This window comes from Numida meleagris, chromosome 1, assembly GCF_002078875.1.
Source record: "Numida meleagris isolate 19003 breed g44 Domestic line chromosome 1, NumMel1.0, whole genome shotgun sequence".
In the NCBI taxonomy this organism is placed as follows: Eukaryota; Metazoa; Chordata; class Aves; order Galliformes; family Numididae; genus Numida; species Numida meleagris.
The window spans coordinates 35,738,281-35,756,943 of NC_034409.1; the positions used below are offsets into that span (position 1 = coordinate 35,738,281).

Consider the following 18,663-nt stretch of genomic DNA (forward strand, 5'->3'; position numbering starts at 1 on the left):
AGGCTCTGCTAATTTTGCTTTATTTGGGTCAGTGCCTTGCAGTGGATGAACCCACTGAATTGCTTAGCAACAATGTGTCTCAGTTGGGGTGTTGCCCCCTGTAAAGGGTTGCTGCTGCTTGAGTTTGCTTGCCTCTGAGGGCCAAGGGAAGGACTGCTGCCATACTCCTGTCACAGGCTGCAGCGGGAGGGTGAAGGGGACAGGAAGTCGAGTGCATGGGGGAGGCTCTCAGGTGATGTTCAGGCCTGGGGAGGAGTTCACCAGATGGATGTTTGAGTGGGGAGAATTCTCTTCCCTGGGAGGTGACAGGATTCTCACTGCAAACCAGCTGTGGTTTTTTTATTTTTTATTTTTTTTTAACTCAAAGACCATGGGAACACCACATGCTGTACAGGAGAGGGAATCCTATAGTCATTCTTGAGGACAGACCCTGGGCTGGCACCTGCCAGAGACCGTGCAGTATGGCAGTACAGATGCCCTGTAATGCCTCCTGACACCACCCTCAGGGAAGGAGCTGTCACCAATGGCCTTGTCATCCTGCTGGTGGATCCCAGCCTCTGCCTCCTCACCCTGTAGGAGCTCGGAGCTTTGTTTCAATCACCTCAGGCCAGCCCCAGCACGGTCCAGACACTTGCCTCAACTCACCATCCGGTTGGTGGAGTGCTTATTTCTGGGCATCCCAGGGATGGGAAATCTTACCGTATCCAAACAGCTCTTTACCGCTGGCTCAAATTTTAAGATTATTTTAAAAGAAAAATCTGCCACTGAGTCTCAACGGCTCCTGTATTTGATTCAAGCAAGTTCAGCTTACTCAACTGTAAAATTCAGCCTCGCTGTGCTCAAGGATTCAAAGCACAATTAGAATAACTCAGGAAGGCAGCACACTTACATTGATCACGTACTTCCCAGGCAAAAGGAGAAGGAAGTACTCGCCGTGTTCATTTGTTCTGTAGGGGCAGATGTGAGTCCTCCCTTTGGCTTCCACGATTGCATTGGGAATAGGATTACCATTCTTATCAGTAACCTGACCTTTGACTCCTGTGAAAGAAGAAGAGGAAAGATAACAGCACGCACTTGCGACAAGCCGCCCTCTCTGGCAAAGTCAGGCTCTTTGCTGCTGGATGCACTTAAAGGCCACTTCAGTGATTTCAAGTACGTCTAATAATATCACCAGTACTTAGATCTTACTGAAGGGAATTGAAACAGAAATTCCTTTTTGTTGTCCTTAGTAGCTTCCCCTGACTTAAGAAAGCAGCGCTGTAATCTTTGCTTCTAAATCTCATTTGCTGAAAGCATTGTACATACTGGCATTCTCATGAACTACCCCAAAGTGAGCACTGTCAATAGGCAAAACAGCAGTTAGACATTCATGGCAACAAAATGCAACATAAGCAACAGGTTTATGCAAACCCTTTAACCCACGCAAAATACCACTGAGGCACTAAGCAGAATTTCTCTCTTTCAACTGTGAAGTCCAGACCCTACTTAAAAAGGCCTTAAAAATACAAAATCCAAACAGCGAAGATCCATGAGACATTGAGTGCATGTACGTACACATTTAGAGACCTTCAAAATAAAATGACTGCCCCAGGGCTGCCCAGGAAGGCAGCTCCCCAAAGGGCCCGTCCCTTAACCCTGCCCAAGCAGGCATTCAGCCCCCATTCAGCACTGTAGGAGCACCTGCTGCCCCACACCCAGCACAGCCGTAAGCTCCCCTCTCATATCATCCCTGGCCTTGCAGCACTCACCACTCAGGTCTTTCCCTGAACACAGGAGCTCCCAGGTTTATGCCATAGCAGTGAGCCCCACCACTGGCCCAAATTGCTGAAACGTTCCTACTCCACCCACCAGCCCTGCCTCAGCCTTAGCTCCTGGCCCAGCCGGTACCCACCTAGGTGTACTTGCTTTATATATTCAACCAGAGCAACTTTGTTGTCTCTCCAGAATTTCTCCAGCTGCTCTGCTGGAGGATATTTACAGCATGACAGCTCCAATGTGATTTCAAAACATTGTCCCCAGACATAGTTGTAGTCTTGCATTCCACCTTAAAAGGAAAATAAAGCAAAGCGTTTAGCTGCAGAGAAGCACCAAAGGTCAAGCAAGAAGAAAAAGGGGAGTGAAAAGTGTTGCTTATTGCATCACACCTGTAAGAAAATCAGCACGTAAAGCAGACAAATTATCCCTCGATGCCACACCTGTATTTACTGCTTCTTGTGGAAAAGTAGCGAATACTTGTAGAGTTACTTGTTGTTTTTTAAAGCACAGCGGTGTCTGGGAAATGATGACGCTTACAGTTGAAGAACAGAGATGGATCAATTCATGGGTTGGCATCGAATCTGCCTCTCTGAGCTGTCCCAAGAGCCCTTTAAGGCACTGAAGTCAGACTGCCAAAGCAGCACTCAGGGCCAGAGTTCACAGGACCCGTGTTCTATTTGGCCATGTGTAAACAGAAATGAAAAATATTTATTTCAGTAATCATTTTTTTTTAAAGGGAAATATATGTATGACACATTGGTTTTCTTTCTGAAAGGAGAAGAGAGGTTCTCACCTTGGTGCTGGAGCAGCAGGCACGTGTGCAATATATGCCCTGAGACAGGACACAGATGAAGCCAGAGAGCAGAAACTGCCTCATTCACTCTCATCACTGCTGATGAGGAGTCTGCTAACCTGTGTCCTGCTCAGATAATCCCCGCTGGAGTTGGCTTACTCATTTCACTAGCTACTCCGATCGACCCTTGCAGTCACTGTCCTTATCATCAAAGGTGGCAGAAACAAGAAGGAATCTGAGGTAGCTGAAAAAGTAGCACGGACATTCTTACCTTCCAGCTGGTACCAGGAATACCCATTGGTAATGCCATCTGGGAAGGTCTGTCTGCTGTCACACCCAATCCCTTTGTACATGCTGGCGTGGTTGAAAGAATAGGTTTTTGCCAGGTGAATAAAAACATCATCATCCGGAGACCTGCTGTAACCATTTGATGTGCCGGTAACTGCGGAGTGAAGACAGCCATTGTGTAATTCTCTTTACTGATAAAACATGCAGCGCTGTCTTATACTCAGGATAAGAATTTCCCAAATAGGCAAAGCACACAGTGAATTTTGCCCTCCTATTTTGCCCTCGATGTTTACCCAAACCTGCCCGCCCCCACTCAAAAGCTGAAAAACACTTTGCAGAAAACATTAAACATTTTGCTTTGGTTCAGAAAAGACTCCTAGAACGAATCAACTGTGGAGCAAAGGGCTTGTTACGGGCTCACCTGAGTTACCGTTATCGAAGGTGTAACTGGCAACCAGGGCACCGCCGTGCAAGTTTGCTGAAAGAACAAACGTTTCATTTTTTATCCAGTTTATCACTGCTTGAGTCTCTGGCTGAATGGTGTTGCTGTTATTTTCAAAGGCGTCGGGAAAATTTCTGTTCAGATCTTCTCCATTCTTATTGTACCTTAGAAAGAGAGGAGGCAGTCTTGTCACCATTTTGCCCATAGGCACTTCCACTGCACCAGCCCCACTGTACTCAGGAACTGGGGCATGCTGGTGCCTTCAGCAAGCAGGCAAGATGACCATTGCAAATGTATCTCCTCAAGCATTCAGAAAATAGACTTTAGTATGCTTTCTGTCAGCACTAGACTTTTCATAGACATAAAGCAACTCTTCTGTTGTATTTCAGGTAGAAACAGAATACTTAACACGTCTAGTACATGCTCGCAACTACACGTGCATGATTACAATCATAGAATCATAGAATTAGCTAGGTTGGAAAAGACCTACAAGATCATCCAGTCCAACCATCCACCTACCACCAATAACCCCACTAAACCATGTCTCTCAACGCTATACCTAAATGTTTCTTGAACACCTCCATTAGTAAAAAGTAACTCAGGTGTGAAGGATGTGGTCCTTCTTCATGCACTTTTTCCATTTGTACAGGAAGGCAAAGGTAACTCATGGATGGTGGTGACCACCGCATTGCTGCCACTCTGTACATAGAGCAAATAGTTTGTTTGAGACACAGAGTACATTCTGGCCCAGCTGGTGCAGATGCTTTCCTCCTTTTTCACTTGGAGAGGTCAGTTACAGAGAATATAGAGGATATTTTTAGTTTCAGCTGCGTACATTTTTTTTAAGTCAGTTAAATTCTATTAGACAGTAAGGGGATAACATTTCCTGTCCTCCACGAAAGTCCTGTATATTTGCTGAATACATTTCTTGCCTAATAAAGAGGGCCCACGCTAGCCACCTGGATAACTCAGCATTCTTTCTACCTAAATCACCTTCTCCCTTGCTCCTGATGTTGCCACAGCCAAAGGGCCAGGAGAACTACTAGCTCATGAGTTTGCTTTTTCTTCACATTCCAACTTCTTCCTTTTGGCATTTCTTCCCATTCTCTCACTCTCTCCTCTTCTTCTCTCTTCTAGCTGGCTAAACTTTTCCTTCCCTTTTTGGTCTCTGTAACTTATGTTAAAAATGCAGAAGTAGTGCAAGATGCAATGCTACGTTACATTTTCCTTTGCGTGAGGTTTTTTTCCTAGCACAGAACCTATTACAGCAAGCTGTGCTTGTGTAGCTTTTCCCTCTTACTAGCTAGATCTGCATTCAATATGAACTGCAAACATGAAGAAGGGTTACATAGTTCTCCAATTGAAAAAGATCTCTGTGGGTGGACAACTTTTTATTTTTTTTTTGGTAGTACTCTAAAGGTCTAAAGAGGTCATGTGCTTCTATTGACAGCCTGGGTCTCCTGCCCAGAAGGTCAGGCCATTATATCCTTCTGACTAATTTTCTCTAACCACACCACATACAAACATCTGCATGACTCACTTTTCCAAAAACTGTACTGTAACAGTGACTCTTCTGAACAGCAGAGGCCAAACTTAGCCCTAATACACCCACTGGGCTACTCTCTCCGCTCAGTATGATTCAGTCTCTTGGCTGTCTCCAATTATTACTCCACACCCACTTCCCTTACCCGCTCTCATCCACCTAAGCCACCCGTACCTTCCTCGTGAGTAATAACAGTCGGGCACTACTGTGGCTTCGAACCCATCGGGGTTCATCGTTGGCATGATGTGAATCCGGGTATTATTGAGTAACCGGGTAATAGCCGGGTCACGTCCATAGCTGCTCACCAGATGGTCTATCAAATGGAGCAGGATTTCCCTCCCAACAGTCTGTAAAAGAAACATAGGTTTTATTTTAAGTCTGCTGTAGAGAAAAAAAAACAATCCAAACCAAACCATCCCAAACCCCACCACCTTACACATAAACGGTTGGAGATTTTCGTATGATTCTGCTTTTAACTGGATTACACAGGCAAACAAGAGCCCTCTGGTCAATACTGTTTTGCTTCATGCTCTCCCTCCAATTACATTTAAGGCAATTTAAAAGATTAAAGGAGTCACCGGAAGGTTTTCACAAGGGTTTTAAACTCGGATCAACCAGATCTTTTTCTGTGATGGGAAACTGACTGTGTCAGCTACACTGCTTAAATCCTGTATAGATAAGGTACAGCCTTATCAAAACCTAAAACTGCAGAGGCTGCCTGTTAGGGATCACGTGGGCCTGGAAATGCAGTGCTGCATGATCTCAGCGGCTCTGCAGAGTCAGCGCTGTGCCAACGCCTGAGGGTCCCCGGGCCCTGCACACGAGCATTGGTGCTGTGCGTTGCCACATGGCAGCAGTAGCTGAGGGGGAAGGAGGGAGACTCCTTCCATCTATCAGGGTGCTACAGAGCCAGATTTCCTTCTTGTTTATCTCCTTTTCTGTGAAGTCAGCTTGAATACTGGCACTAGAGAGGCTGACTCCCAGTACAGGGAATAGAGGCCCCACAGAAACTTCTGTTGTACTTTCTTACATGGCATTTTATTGCCATAAACACTGGCAGTGGGAAAATGGAACAGGTATGTACAAATCCGCCAACGATGGAAGAGCTTTTTTGATGTCACCTTTCGATGAAGGAAGGGCAGTGGAAGAAGGAAGCTAAAAACCCATTTTTGTTCACATAAGTTTGGGTAAGACACAAAAGCTGTTGGGCCATCCCCCGCTTTGGTCTGCTCTGACAGATTTCAGCGAGTTCAGACCAATGTTATTCCACGGCAGCAACCACCAGCACGGCATGTCCGCTGCACCACATTTTCCAGGAGCACTTTCTATAGCAACATGACCCACGCCTCAAGGGAGCTGCAGGATTCCTAGTCTCAAGCTGGGATGGGAACAAATCAAGACTTGCAACTGGATGTGCTCTGCAGATAGCTTATCTCTGCGTTTCTTCAGGAATGGAGTCTGGTAAATCACTGCAGGCTCTAATTCCAAGCTATAGATTATCTTTTAGAATGAGTCCTGCACCACTAAGACTGAAGTACCGCAAAGGATTTTTTTCCTCCTCCTAAACTGAGAAACATGGTGTTACATTACTGAAGGAAACTGGTCAACGCCTTCGTCCTTGCAGACTGGTACAGGGTAAGGTAAGTAAATGAAGGTGAAATCAGAAGGAAGGAAATATTCTCCACAGCTGTTTGCTGCACTAATATCTTGTTCAGTTTTCACTTTAAGTGGCAAATCCTGCTCCAGCTGCAGAGGTGAGTGGGAACACAGACACCACCCAGCAGGAGCTTTGCCTGCAGAAGGCAGGTTGGTACAGCTGCACTACCGCTCAGGGTGGGAGCAATCTGGGTCTCAGCTATCCAGCAGGTTATCCCAGGAGGAAGACGGGAGAGCAGCAGTTCCAAACGGCTCCACTAAGCTGCAGCTCATACCACTAGAAGCATCACACTTAAAGAAGATTACTGCGTCTGAGCCAGTACTTGAGCAATTCTGCAATGCTGGTTGTATAAGGAAAAATGATTTTTTTTCCCCCCACCCTGCCCCGAGTAGATTTGTTCCTAATTTGATTATTACCTGTCAGTTCCTGAAGGCCTTCTGCAAGGCCCCATCCACTAATCTGCTGGGGGAAGCAGCACTAACCAATGCATTGACTGTCCCAGTAACTAGCGGTTTTTTTTCTGGACTCTACAGCAAATGGACTTGGATGGGGGGAAAGAGATACCTAACTTCCCCTGCTGCTGGCAGCTTTCAAATCAGCACATGGGAGCAGACCACTCTGCAGGTCTGCTAAATCTACTCTGTGAAGTGTAAGAAGGTATGTGACAGAACCTGTCTTATACGGGCAGCTCAGCTCCAGTGCTGGGTGATAGACATCTTGGGAAGCAGGCAGGGCAGGGGGAAGAAAGGAGGGGAAAGATGTCAGCCAGAGCATGGCCCTGGGCACAAGAGATAAAGCAAGCAGACTCAAAGAGACAAGAACAGCCCTACCGCAGAGAGAGCTGAACTGCAGGCAAGACTGGGCTGCTCCCTGGAGGAAAAGGGAAAGAGCCCCTGGTCCTACAGTACTTCTCCTCAGGGTCTGGTAAGAAAAATACTCTCAAGATTAAGAAAAAAATAAGGTAGAGAAGCAGAAAAAGAAAGGGAAAAGGATACAGAAAGAGAAGGTGGCTGAAAAAGGATAATGTTTGTAAATAATGGAAGTTCAGCTTCATGGATGATGTTTTCGGTAGTTCAGAGCTAAGCCCAGGCTTATTTACACATAGAGCACTAAACAAACAATCCTATTTTATAGGATTCCCTGCATAGCTATTGCCATACCCAAGTACTCGGTACATGGAACAATTCAGCTACCACCTGTCACAAAGGGTACTCTGAGCTCTGGGTGCACTACAACTCAGTTTTGGTAGAACAGCTGATGAGTGTTGCTTTGGCCCAGAGTACCTCAGATTTCTTGACAAGGAACATCTGGAGATGTTTGAAGGAAGGGGAAGGGAGACCTTTAGTTTGAGAAAGCATAGCTCTAGCTTTGATCAAGAGCTCAGAGAGCATCTAGTGCGCAGCCAAGTTTTACCCTCACTCTGGGAAGTTCGGCTGTGCCTGTGGAACAAAGCTACGAGCCATTATTTCTTACTTAAGGGCTCCAAATAAATCTAGATATGCTGGAGGCAGGTTGCTGACAGTAACATCAAGGACAGACACCTCAACACGCCTCTCATCTAATATACAAATGTGGGGAGCAGAGGAAAGATTTCAGGTCTTTGGTTTTAACTGCAGCATCCCAGGGGCAAAGGGCTCTGACCCAGGTGTACTGTTTTGCCGCAACCCAGATGAGCCCTTCTCCTCACCTCTAGGGACACAGTCAGGCGTTAAGATTCTCTGTGCACTTTCAGTGCACTGTCCAGGTTTCTTTGTGTGCCCCAAAGGGAGAGAGTCATCAGAAAAGGCTTTCAGTGATCCCCAGGGGAAGTCCTGAACGCAGAGCCTTGCATGTGTCGGGACGTGGATCTCCACTGCAGAGCAGGGTGTGACTGCCCTTTCTGTAAAAACGCACCTTAGGCCTACTGACATTCACTTCTGGCACGGCCGGGTCAGCATCCAGCTCAGGTGCTGGAGCATTTACTCATCGAGAAGCCTGGGTTGCAGCTCGTTAAAAGATTAAGGTTAGCTGTGATTGTACCGACACCCTAATGCTTCCCTCCATCACCTCTGGTTTTAAAACATTCTTATTACCCCGCAGTACAGACCTAATGCCAGGGGAGTATGGGTGGATAGACTCTGCCCGTTTTTTAAGATCGAAATTGTTTCCTTAAACATGGCCTGTTTTTTCAGTTGAGCTATGCTGAAAGAGATCCAACCCATCAGGTAGGACCTGTTTCGGAACAGCACAGCCCTGCCGCTCTCCTTGCTCCAGCCCCGAGTCCCATACAGACCCAGCTCAGCGCACCAGGCACCTCCCCATCGAAGGGAGCAGCGTTACAGCAGAGAAGCCAGCAGCCCTCAGGCTTATCGCCGAGATGCCACACATGTAAGACATGCTTTTTTAACACTTGTACAGCATTAATTATTATGCACCGCTGTGACACACCCCACTGTGTTTGCCCTACTTTACTGAAATCCACCAGTCTTAAAGGCACCGTTCATGCAGGCGCCATTTGGCACGTACCCATTTCTTTCTACAGCAGCGATCACCATGGAAATACCACGTGTGCGGGGACTGCAGTTTGTTCTACAGCTGAAGGAAGTAGCAGCACAACAGCAGCCTTTGAACTAGCAGCTGGTGTGAGTTGTTTCTGCCTGGACAAATTCTGATCTGCGCAGCCTTCACCTGGCTGAGACATGGGTCACTGCTTTTCCCATTCAGGAGGTTGAGAGTTGAAATCAGAAGAGCAACTGAGGGTGGGCAGCAGCCCTGCCTGCGTTGAAGAGACCTCAGCAGCATCAAACATTCTTAAAGTGAGGTTAAAAAATAGAGTTGGTTGCTGGGAATTCTGAAATGCCTCGTGCCCCCACCCTTCCTTACATCGTATCAGCTGCTACTGAAACCGGGTAGAAAATAGCTCCCTATGTATTAAATATATATAATATACATTGTACAACACAGTACAGTCTTCTGTGGAGACGGTTACGTCCACAACAACATAGGGTGTAGCTGCATTAATTTAAAACATGAGGCAAGCCAGTAAGAGAAACAAACTTTCCTTTCACATAGGCTAGTCCAGGCCCACCAGTACAGGCTCAGCTCCAGGCAATGAAAAAGAGACAAAATGCTGTTGCACTAAGTGACCAGAAGGAGACGGTTTCAGAGAAGGATGGTATGAGTACTGTCACCCTGGGAAAGGGATGAATTCTGGGATGACTGGTGCTACTGCTTGTTATAAGCGTGCTGCTCTAGCTACACATCTACGTACTACACTGCAGGGAACCGGCAGAAATGAACATAGTTTACACTCTGGATATGCTTCCCCTTAGAGTTCTTCTAAATATAAACGATTTAGAAACAGGCTACTAATGAAATCCCGCAGCTCAGCTGTGCAGTCAGCAGTAGTGCTGGTCAAAAGCCGCACGACTCTGAGCGTCTGGGGATTTGGCTTTGGTCAGTGTGACAAGGAATGAGTTTTTCCCCAGAGAGGAATGTGCAACTGTATACATAGAATAGAAACTCTTTCAGGGAGAGCACAGCCCTGGGACAAGAGAGGGCTGCTGCCTAATTCACAGTGAGCTGCAACTAAGAAAAACCGTAAACGCAGTAAGTCACATCGCTGCTCCCCACAGAGAGGAACGGCTGAAAACCAAACCAAACAAACCTCTCATTTGCTTTGAGCTGTTCGAATCAAAGCACTGATTCGGGTCTTCAGACACAGGGACTGCCGCTCTAATGAACAGGCCCCAGAGCTGCAGGCAACCTCCCTCGTCTTCTCTGGTGCAAACTTCACCAATGTTTCACAGGCCTATGCATTTTGTGCAGCTTATTAGTGCCATTTTGATTCAAGTCCAGCACAGTTCAAAGTGATGGAACTATCGCTAATCATCAGTTTTAGTTTGGCTTGGGCTAAATAAGAAGTACTGCTAAAAATGCTGTCCAACTTCACTGGAGCACAGAAACAATGGGGGAAGTCTCCTGTTGCATCCCCGGGGATCTAGGGCAAAAGTTCGCTCTATTTGGCAATGGCTATCACAGGAGAAAATCATTCAGTCTTGGCCAGCCATGTTTTATAGTATTAAAAAAAAAAAAAAAGCCTTAACCCACTCTAAAAATAATCTTCCCAATTCAGAAGAAAAAAAAAATGTTCTCTTCCTAGTGTTACGAACTCTGGCTATTTGAATAGAGCTTCCCTGTTTGGCAGGCCCCCAGATAACCCAGGTTTCCCTCCAGTAGCACGTGAGAGCAGCCTGCACACACGCCAGTCAGGCTTCCCAATGCTTCTAGGAGAAGCCTGCTGACTCTGTGTTATCGTGACAGGTTAAAGGGGGAGTGTCACCAATAGTACAGAACAGAATTTCCTCCTGTGCACCATTTATGGAAAGCATCATTGAGGCACAGACGAAGTTCAGAGATCAATGAGGCTATAACCCTGCAATCTGAAGTTATGAAAGTCTGTGGAACACAAGTTGGAGCTTGTCATACAGTTAATGAAAATCTTATCTGCTTAATCTATTATAGGGGAAGCTGAATCCTTCCCCAGTGACTAGTCCAGCAGAATCTTAGATTATGGGAATAAATATTCAAATTCTCCAATGCTTCTCTATATGAGGAATTCATTTCCTGCCATATGAAATGCATTTATGGTCAGATAGAAAAAACAAACACCGACTGTGTATGAAATCCCCGCACAAAAAAAGGCAAAGGTTGGGGGCCTGACAAGGAGGATCAGCCTTAATTCTGGAATCTTTCCTAGCTGTGTGGTTGGTCTGATGAACAAGCTAGAACATAGCTCATTAGAGAGTCACATAACATAGCACCTAATGCTACGGCGCTGCTAGCTCAATGAACAACCCTTCTCAGACAAGCTTGGGACAGTGCTTAGAAATCTTGCTTCATTTGTTATAAAGTTGACATAAAAATCCACATCCTAGATGGTGATCCAGGTTGCCTGCTCTCTAGCAACACCTAACCGTGTGAACACGCAACACTGCGCATCTCCACAGCCAAAGTTTCTTGTGCACGTCCCTCTAGGCAGCAATAGTGGCAGGAGTGCCTCATTGTGAATCCTTCAAAAGGAGGAGTGGCAGCAGGAACCTGCCTTTCTACAGTCCTGTTCCAGTAGATTTGAAAAGCAGGCCACTCTGGGCAAGATGGCATTCTCCCCTCCAACTCTTTTTGACTAAAGCTGGCTAATCTGCAGCTACAGCCTTGAAGCTTTCTCCAGCAACCTGTAGGCACTGCCCCACGCAGCCGCAATCCCTAGGCAGCCTGCACTCCCCCACTGACGCACATCAGGTTTCAGGAGCCGCGGACTCTGTTTTGGGCATCCAGTACCATGTACCTGTTTGAGGCCGTGAATCGGGTTCCTCCCACACAGAGTTAAAACCCAAAGCAGTCAGACTCCCAGCAGCACTTTGAGCATAACCACTGTTAAACCAGGTGAAACTAGTCGAACTCGGGGAAAATTCTTGGCACGGAATGTCACAAGTGCCTGTAGGCATGCAAGTGCTCAGACACAGTATAATAGAAGATAATAGAAATAGCTTGTGATCTGTTATGCTTTAGACTGAATACACTTCCAAAACCAAGGAAAACAGATGAGCAGGGAATTCAGCCTAGTGTCTCAAAATAATTTTTGCCTCTTCTCTGTTGAATTCTTTACCCTTCGCATTAAAGTCTACATAGAAATATATTGCATAGTTCAATTTTATCCTGAACGCATCTAATAAAAGCAGGGAAAGCTAAAGAATAAGGGAAGTAGAAGGCAAGAAAAGATCAGAGAGTAGAGTGAAGGTTGCAGTCTATTTCAGATTCACGTATTACACCTGGAAATCTCACAGTCACCATTATCTTCTTTATCATTAGTAAATGAACATTCTTTCCAAAGCAAGGTAAACCTGAAGTTGCTTTGCTTTTTATATTCACTGTGTTATCTTAGGTAAACATATGTATTCCTAGCTTAAGGTTCTTAAGAGAATTTGCCTCTCTAAAAACAATTCATTGGATGGTTCACAAGAATTATTATTCACTCTTAGGATGGGTTTGAAGAATTCCATCATTCATACTTCATCCCCAGCTAATAATAAGCAAACCATTACATCTGACTCATTGCTAGTAAAATTAAAGCCTCTGGGTTTATTCTTATAAAGAAGACAAACCTCTTTCTATTTGAGAGGTCTTAGATGTAATGATGGAAGGTCTCCCAAAATCCTCATGCAACAGTCAGGGAACTTTTTGTTGAAATTCTTCACAAAATACACATACTAGGTCTTCTTTGAGGATATACTTTAATAGTAAGTAGCACACACCTGAGAGAAGTTCACCTTAAACTTCTGGTGAATATATTTGATAGAAGTGACATTGCAAAAGTTGAAACGTACCTCATCCCCATGCATATTAGCAACATACTTGAACTCTGGAATGCCAATCTTATGTTGGGTTGGAAACCTTCCCAGAACAAGAACCCACAGGTCTCTACCTTTAAGAGGGGAAGGGGAGAAGACAATTTTTTAAAACAAAGTATAAAATGATACAAGCCTTAAAGAACAAAAAAGTACAAAAGAGTTGGTCATCGAGAAGACCAACAAGTTCTCATATTTCACCATTGCACAGTCAGTCCTATATTAGTGTTTTCAAGTAGATTTATTTGTAGGAGTACTTGTTAAATTAGTCATAGGAACCAATGTTCTGTCTTCCAACTGAAAGCATGCAGTGAATCCCGAAATGTCAAGAACATTTAAACAGCGGTAGAAAATAGGTTTGGGGGAAAAAAAAACCAAATATTTTCCCAATCAAATTTTACAATCAAGATTGTCAAACTAACGAAGCAAATATATAGTATTTACATATGACACTTATAACAAAGAATAAACATTTTCTTTTTTCCCCCCCCCTAATTAAAGACAAGACAGAAAAGGTGAACACATGCATGAATTACTGCTCAGGGGAAAAGAAAAAAAAATGGAGATGACAAGCACAGAAACATGCCCCAAAAAGTTCACAACATAAGAATCAGTAGCAACAGAAAGTGTGTTAGTTAAGATCATTAGAGATGCACAGGAAGCTGAGTTTTATTTAAGTAATAAAATAAGGAAATATTTTGGAAGTCCTAATTTAAAAAAGGGAGATGGCATTTTTGTTGTTGTTATTATTATTGGTTGTGATACTGTGGCATTTCAGAGCTCTTCTACAGAACTGTGGTTCCCACTGGGCTGCTCCCTAAGGCGGGCCAGCTCTGCTTTCAGCAGATGGCAGCAAAGAAACTGGACTAGTCGCTTCATAGCAGCAGTCACAGCCCATGGATTGCTGACGGCCAGACCTCGCATGCATACTGCCCGTCCCCAGCTCTCACACACTGCTCAGTGGGACCCATGAGCTGCCTCAGAGGAGTCCAGCTGTTATCACTTATCAGCGAGAATAACTATAAAAAGCATTACTTCCTACACTACTGTGGGTCATCGAGTCTGCAGGAAACCTTGGAGCACAACAGTTTCCCAGAGGTAGATCCCATAACCCTCGTGGTCTAGCTGCAAGGAGCCAGCTACATAGCTAGAAAGAAGACAGGAGTGCTGCACCAATTGTAGGACCTTAGCAAACAGGTGACAAATGTTGAAGAGAACAGAAGCACTACAAGATGCTTTGAGACAGCTAAAACTGAAGTCAGTGGTTGCCAAGCTAAGCTCACTTCACAGGTTGAGGAGGTCTCAGGTTAATTAGGATCAGGAAGCAATGAGACAGCAATGCCAGCAGACAGACTGAACAAGGAGTGCTGGCAGCATTCCCTAGTTATACACGGTCACTCTAGAAGACGTTATTATTCAATCCTTACATACACAAAGCTGGGAGATGCCACCACTGACACTCACTACAAAGGACAATGTAAGCAAGCAGTCCGTACATCCAGAAATGAGTTTGCAGTAAGTGCTTTGGTGAGGAAGCTTTTCAGTTTTGCTGTATGCAGAGCTACTGTTTCATTAAAAATAATAATTAAAAAAAGTTCGACTTCTCTAAGTCTAGACAAGCAAGAGTGGAGAAACCAGAGATAGTAGCTTTTAAGCACATCTTTCTTAAAACAGAAAAGAGAAAGGAAGAACCAGTCCCCAGAACCCTAGCCCTTCTCTCCTCCAAAACCCAGAGGTCCCTCCCAACCCCAGGCATTGTGCAATTCTGTGGAAACAGGACAAGCCTTACTGCAGAAGTATGTCTGGAACTAGAAAAAAAAAAAAAAAAAACACAACAGTACTGAAAGAAAACATGCTGCTTTTATTTATAATCCTGCATGCATGAGAGTCTGAACATAATTTCCATGTCTATAACATGTCATCCTCTCCCTGGTTGTGTCCAGGGGTAAGCTACAGTGAGCTACCAAGGAACTCCTTCCAGAGTGCTCCTAATGGATCTCCGTCCTCATAACCTCTAACCCATGCTGTCCAGCATTCCTTCCCTCTACTGGAAAAAAAATAAAAATAGAAAATAAATTTAAAAAAAATGAGGCATTCCTCCCCAGTGTTTAGCTTCTCTGTTGCCACGCAGACTGCGGCATTGGGAGCACCATGCCTGCTTCTGACTGCAGCCTTTCCACCCCAGCTCAAACCAAAGGTGACTACCTGCAGCCTACCACACGCAGCTTCCCTGGCCAGGGATTTGTCAGGTGAAGCAGCGGTGCCAAAAAGCATATCCAACACCTAAAAGACCTTGGTGAAACTGTAAGATTAAGAAAGCGGAAGACCTATATAGCGGATGCGCCCCAGCTCTCTCTTCTAGATGGAGGTGAATGCATTAAGCTGTAGATCACATATTTCCTACAAAGGAGACGTATGCTTTCTATAAGGTTACAGATCCATCCAGCTCCAGGACTGCCTGTTATCAGCGTGAGTACCAAGCACACAGGCAAGTCTTCAAAATAGCTTAGAGCCAGCAGGTTGCGTGTATTACATGTCAAAAGCCCTCTCAGAGGAAATTAAATAGGTGCCAATTAAAAGCACTAGTTTCCTCAAATCCTTTTTCATTTCCCAGACAAACGTAAAGCAGTGACCTAAAAGGTAAGGCAGCTTAAAGCGGGATCAGGACTTCAAGCCAACCAACATATTAACTACCTTTGTATTACATTGCTGTATCTAATCATGTAGCATATAAAATACCCAACCAGTTACAATAGACAAGCAATACCATAGTCCCCAGAACACAGAAGATCTTCTCACCAATAACTGGACACTGAGATTTACCTCTGCTTCCTTTCAAACAAAAAAAGACCATAAGGTCTACCTCAAATCTGACTAAGGGCAGTGATGACTGACATGCACACCCATTGCACACAGGCTTTTCAGGGTATCTCACAAGATAATGTAGAACAGCACCATATTTTTAGCAGCATTAGCACTGTATTCAGTACTGTGGTTCTAAAGCAGCAAGAACCCACCAATGCTACAAGCTATTTCTGTGTCACTTTAGACTTTCTGCAAATAAAATTATATTCTGACTTAACACAAACAAAAACAAATGATAAAAAAAGCCCACAACATTTCCAGTGCCTTAAAAACAGAATGGTTTGAGCTGGAAGGGACCTTAAAAACCATTCAGCTCCAGCCCCTGCTGAGGGCAGGGACACCTCCCACACAACCAGGTTGCTCAAAGCCCCATCCGATCTGACCCGGCCTTCCAGGGATGGGACATCCACAGCTTCTCTGGGCAACTTGTTTCAGCACCTCATCACCCTCTGAATAAAGGATTTCCTCCTGACATCTGGTCTAAATCCACCCTTTTTTTAGTTTAAAACAATTACATCTCGTCCTATCACTGCACTCCCTGAAAAAGTCCCTCCCCAGCTTTCTTGTAGGTCCCCTTCTGGTACTGGAAGGCCACAGTGAGGTCTCCCTGGAGCCTTCTCTTCTCCAGGCTGAACAAGCCTGGCTCCCTCAGCCTGTCTTTGCAGGAGAGGTGCTCCAGCCCTCTGATCATCTTCATGGTCCTCATGGGAAGCACAAGGAAGAGCTAAGTATAGACAAGCGTTAAGTACTGATCTAAATTGGTCTTTCCAGCATGAATGTTTAGACTGTTTATAGTTTGTGTGTGTGAGGGCCATCTTAATGATAAACACTCCCATGAACTGAGACATCAATTATTTTCTAGCACTTCCAGCTTGTGAGAATCATTAAGCTTACCATTAACCATTAAAATAAATTCCTGCGTCTGCTCAGCCTGCAGTACTGGATAGTGTACCTATAAGGGATGACGTAAGATTCTTCCCATATAGGAGTAATTTACTGCATATAAGAAGATTCAGCAGATTAAGTTTCCTTTAATCAGTAAACCCTAGATAACTCTGTCTTCATGTCTGAAGTGAACAGCTCAGCCACCTCCCATGCTTTGCATCAACGGAACGTACACCGAGAAACCATTCCTCATTGCCAAACCAGAAATGATTTCAGCTAATCACTGAACTATATTGCAAATAATCAAGACAAACTTGCGTTTGTAATTGTGTTCGAACAAGGCCCGATTACCCAGCTTTTGGTTGAGTGAGCACTCTTTATTGATAAGTTCTCTAGCTTTGCCATGGCAATATTCATGACATGGCATCAATATTCTAAACAGACCTTCAAAAACAGGGAATTAAAATGGAGAATTGAAACTGTTCTCCAGATCAAGTGAGAAAGAAACCAAATTATTTGTAGGTCTTGAAGTCTGGGTAACACTCCTTTTTTCGTTCAGAAGTTTGCTTCTGCTTTTCTTCTCTTTGTTCTTTAGAGCTCCATTTATGAAAAGGGGTTGTTTCAAAGGCAACTGTGGTTAAGAAGTGAGCTAACTAGACAATGCACTGTCCATACCCCACAGACTAAGCCAACTGGCTTAAAAGGTTGCATGGAGGTCCATTTTCACTCAGGAAAAGCAGTATGCTGACTGCAGCTCTCCTGGGCTGGCTGTATACACGTTACACACCGACCTCAGCATGGATCAGCATTGCTGCAGATCCTATCCGTGAGGCATTCCCTTTCTAAAAAGGCACAAGGCAGGGAGAAGAGGAAGATCAGCACTAATTAGAATGCAAGGTCCAAAACCAGTTCTCTCTGGCTCCAAATCTGACTAAAAAGTTGTTTGAGTAATACAGCACTGAACATAGGTCATGCAAAACTTGCTCTGACTTTGACTGGAAAACTGAACTTTTAGATGTCTAAATCAAAGCCTCAGGTATGAGTCAATGTGGATCCACTTCCGTTGCCTATAAATAAACATAACATAAGCTTATGAAAAAAAGTATGATACCAGTCATTATACAAATCAAAGTAAGGACCTCCAGCAATACTCCTGAGATTTGAAATAAGCCACAACAATTTACACTTTGTATTTCATATCCTCTTTCTCAAGCAGAAGTAGTAAGTTCTCCCTCATGTTTGACAAGAAGTAGCAAATCATCAGGGTGGTTTATCCATAAACATGTGTCTCCAAGCTCCAGGGACAGCCATCTCAGTATGTATAGAGAAGTTAAATAGAAAATATAAACAACTTAACTTTGTCATAATTCTTCAGATTGCTGTCTACTACTGGTATTTCAGCAGTCTTGACAACTTAACCTATCAGAGCTTCATTCTATTGTACACCACACAAATTGCTTAAATATATGTTTCTGTCCCCCAGAACATACAATCAAAGCAGTGTAAAATAAGAAGGGGGACCAGACAGACAAGGTTTTGATCTATGAGAACATAACAGGGTGGTGGCTACACCTTAGGCATAGCTTGTATCGTATCAATCATACTCAATTCCAGTACAAGCAGAAGAGCTTCAGCCTAGATTCCACAATGAGAACAGAAGTGAAATAAACATACCAGCTGATGTAACAGCTTCCACTGCAAAAGCAGCCACTACTATAATTATGGTTTGACAGAAGAAAGAGAAATGATGCAAATAACTGCTATCTGCATTACTTATACAAAACACTGCGGGGAGATGGGATGGTATGAGTTGCTCCTTGTTAAGTTCTTCTGTAGATATACCGCAGTTCCCACACAATCCCTCAAACACACTTTAATCCACTTTAGCAATGCATACTATTATTGGAAACATTTCCTTAACTGTATTTGGCAACCTTCAGCTATGTCTCTGGGTACTCCATCCTAGTATGCAACACTAGTGTAAATCCAAATGAATTACTACCATGCAAGATGCTAAGAGTTCTTGACAGTTTTCTCTTTATTGCAGAA

General features: G+C 44.3%; 1 protein-coding gene and 1 long non-coding RNA gene across 2 annotated transcripts in view; one reads left to right on the forward strand and one right to left on the reverse strand.

Moving 5' to 3' along the window:
- The window catches only part of CPM (carboxypeptidase M), a 34,325-nt gene that overhangs the window by 1,454 nt on the left and 14,208 nt on the right, over positions 1-18,663 (reverse strand). Inside the window, exons 3-8 of the mRNA XM_021385130.1 lie at positions 12,844-12,941; positions 4,996-5,168; positions 3,258-3,442; positions 2,820-2,990; positions 1,892-2,044; positions 890-1,038 (exon numbers count right to left, since the gene is read on the reverse strand). Of these exons, the coding sequence (XP_021240805.1) occupies positions 890-1,038; positions 1,892-2,044; positions 2,820-2,990; positions 3,258-3,442; positions 4,996-5,168; positions 12,844-12,941 (929 nt within the window). The remainder of the gene's footprint in view (positions 1-889; positions 1,039-1,891; positions 2,045-2,819; positions 2,991-3,257; positions 3,443-4,995; positions 5,169-12,843; positions 12,942-18,663) is intronic.
- On the forward strand, positions 6,635-10,555 carry LOC110392792. The gene is made up of 2 exons (XR_002434623.1): positions 6,635-8,845; positions 9,000-10,555. It is a non-coding gene; the product is annotated as an uncharacterized LOC110392792 (long non-coding RNA).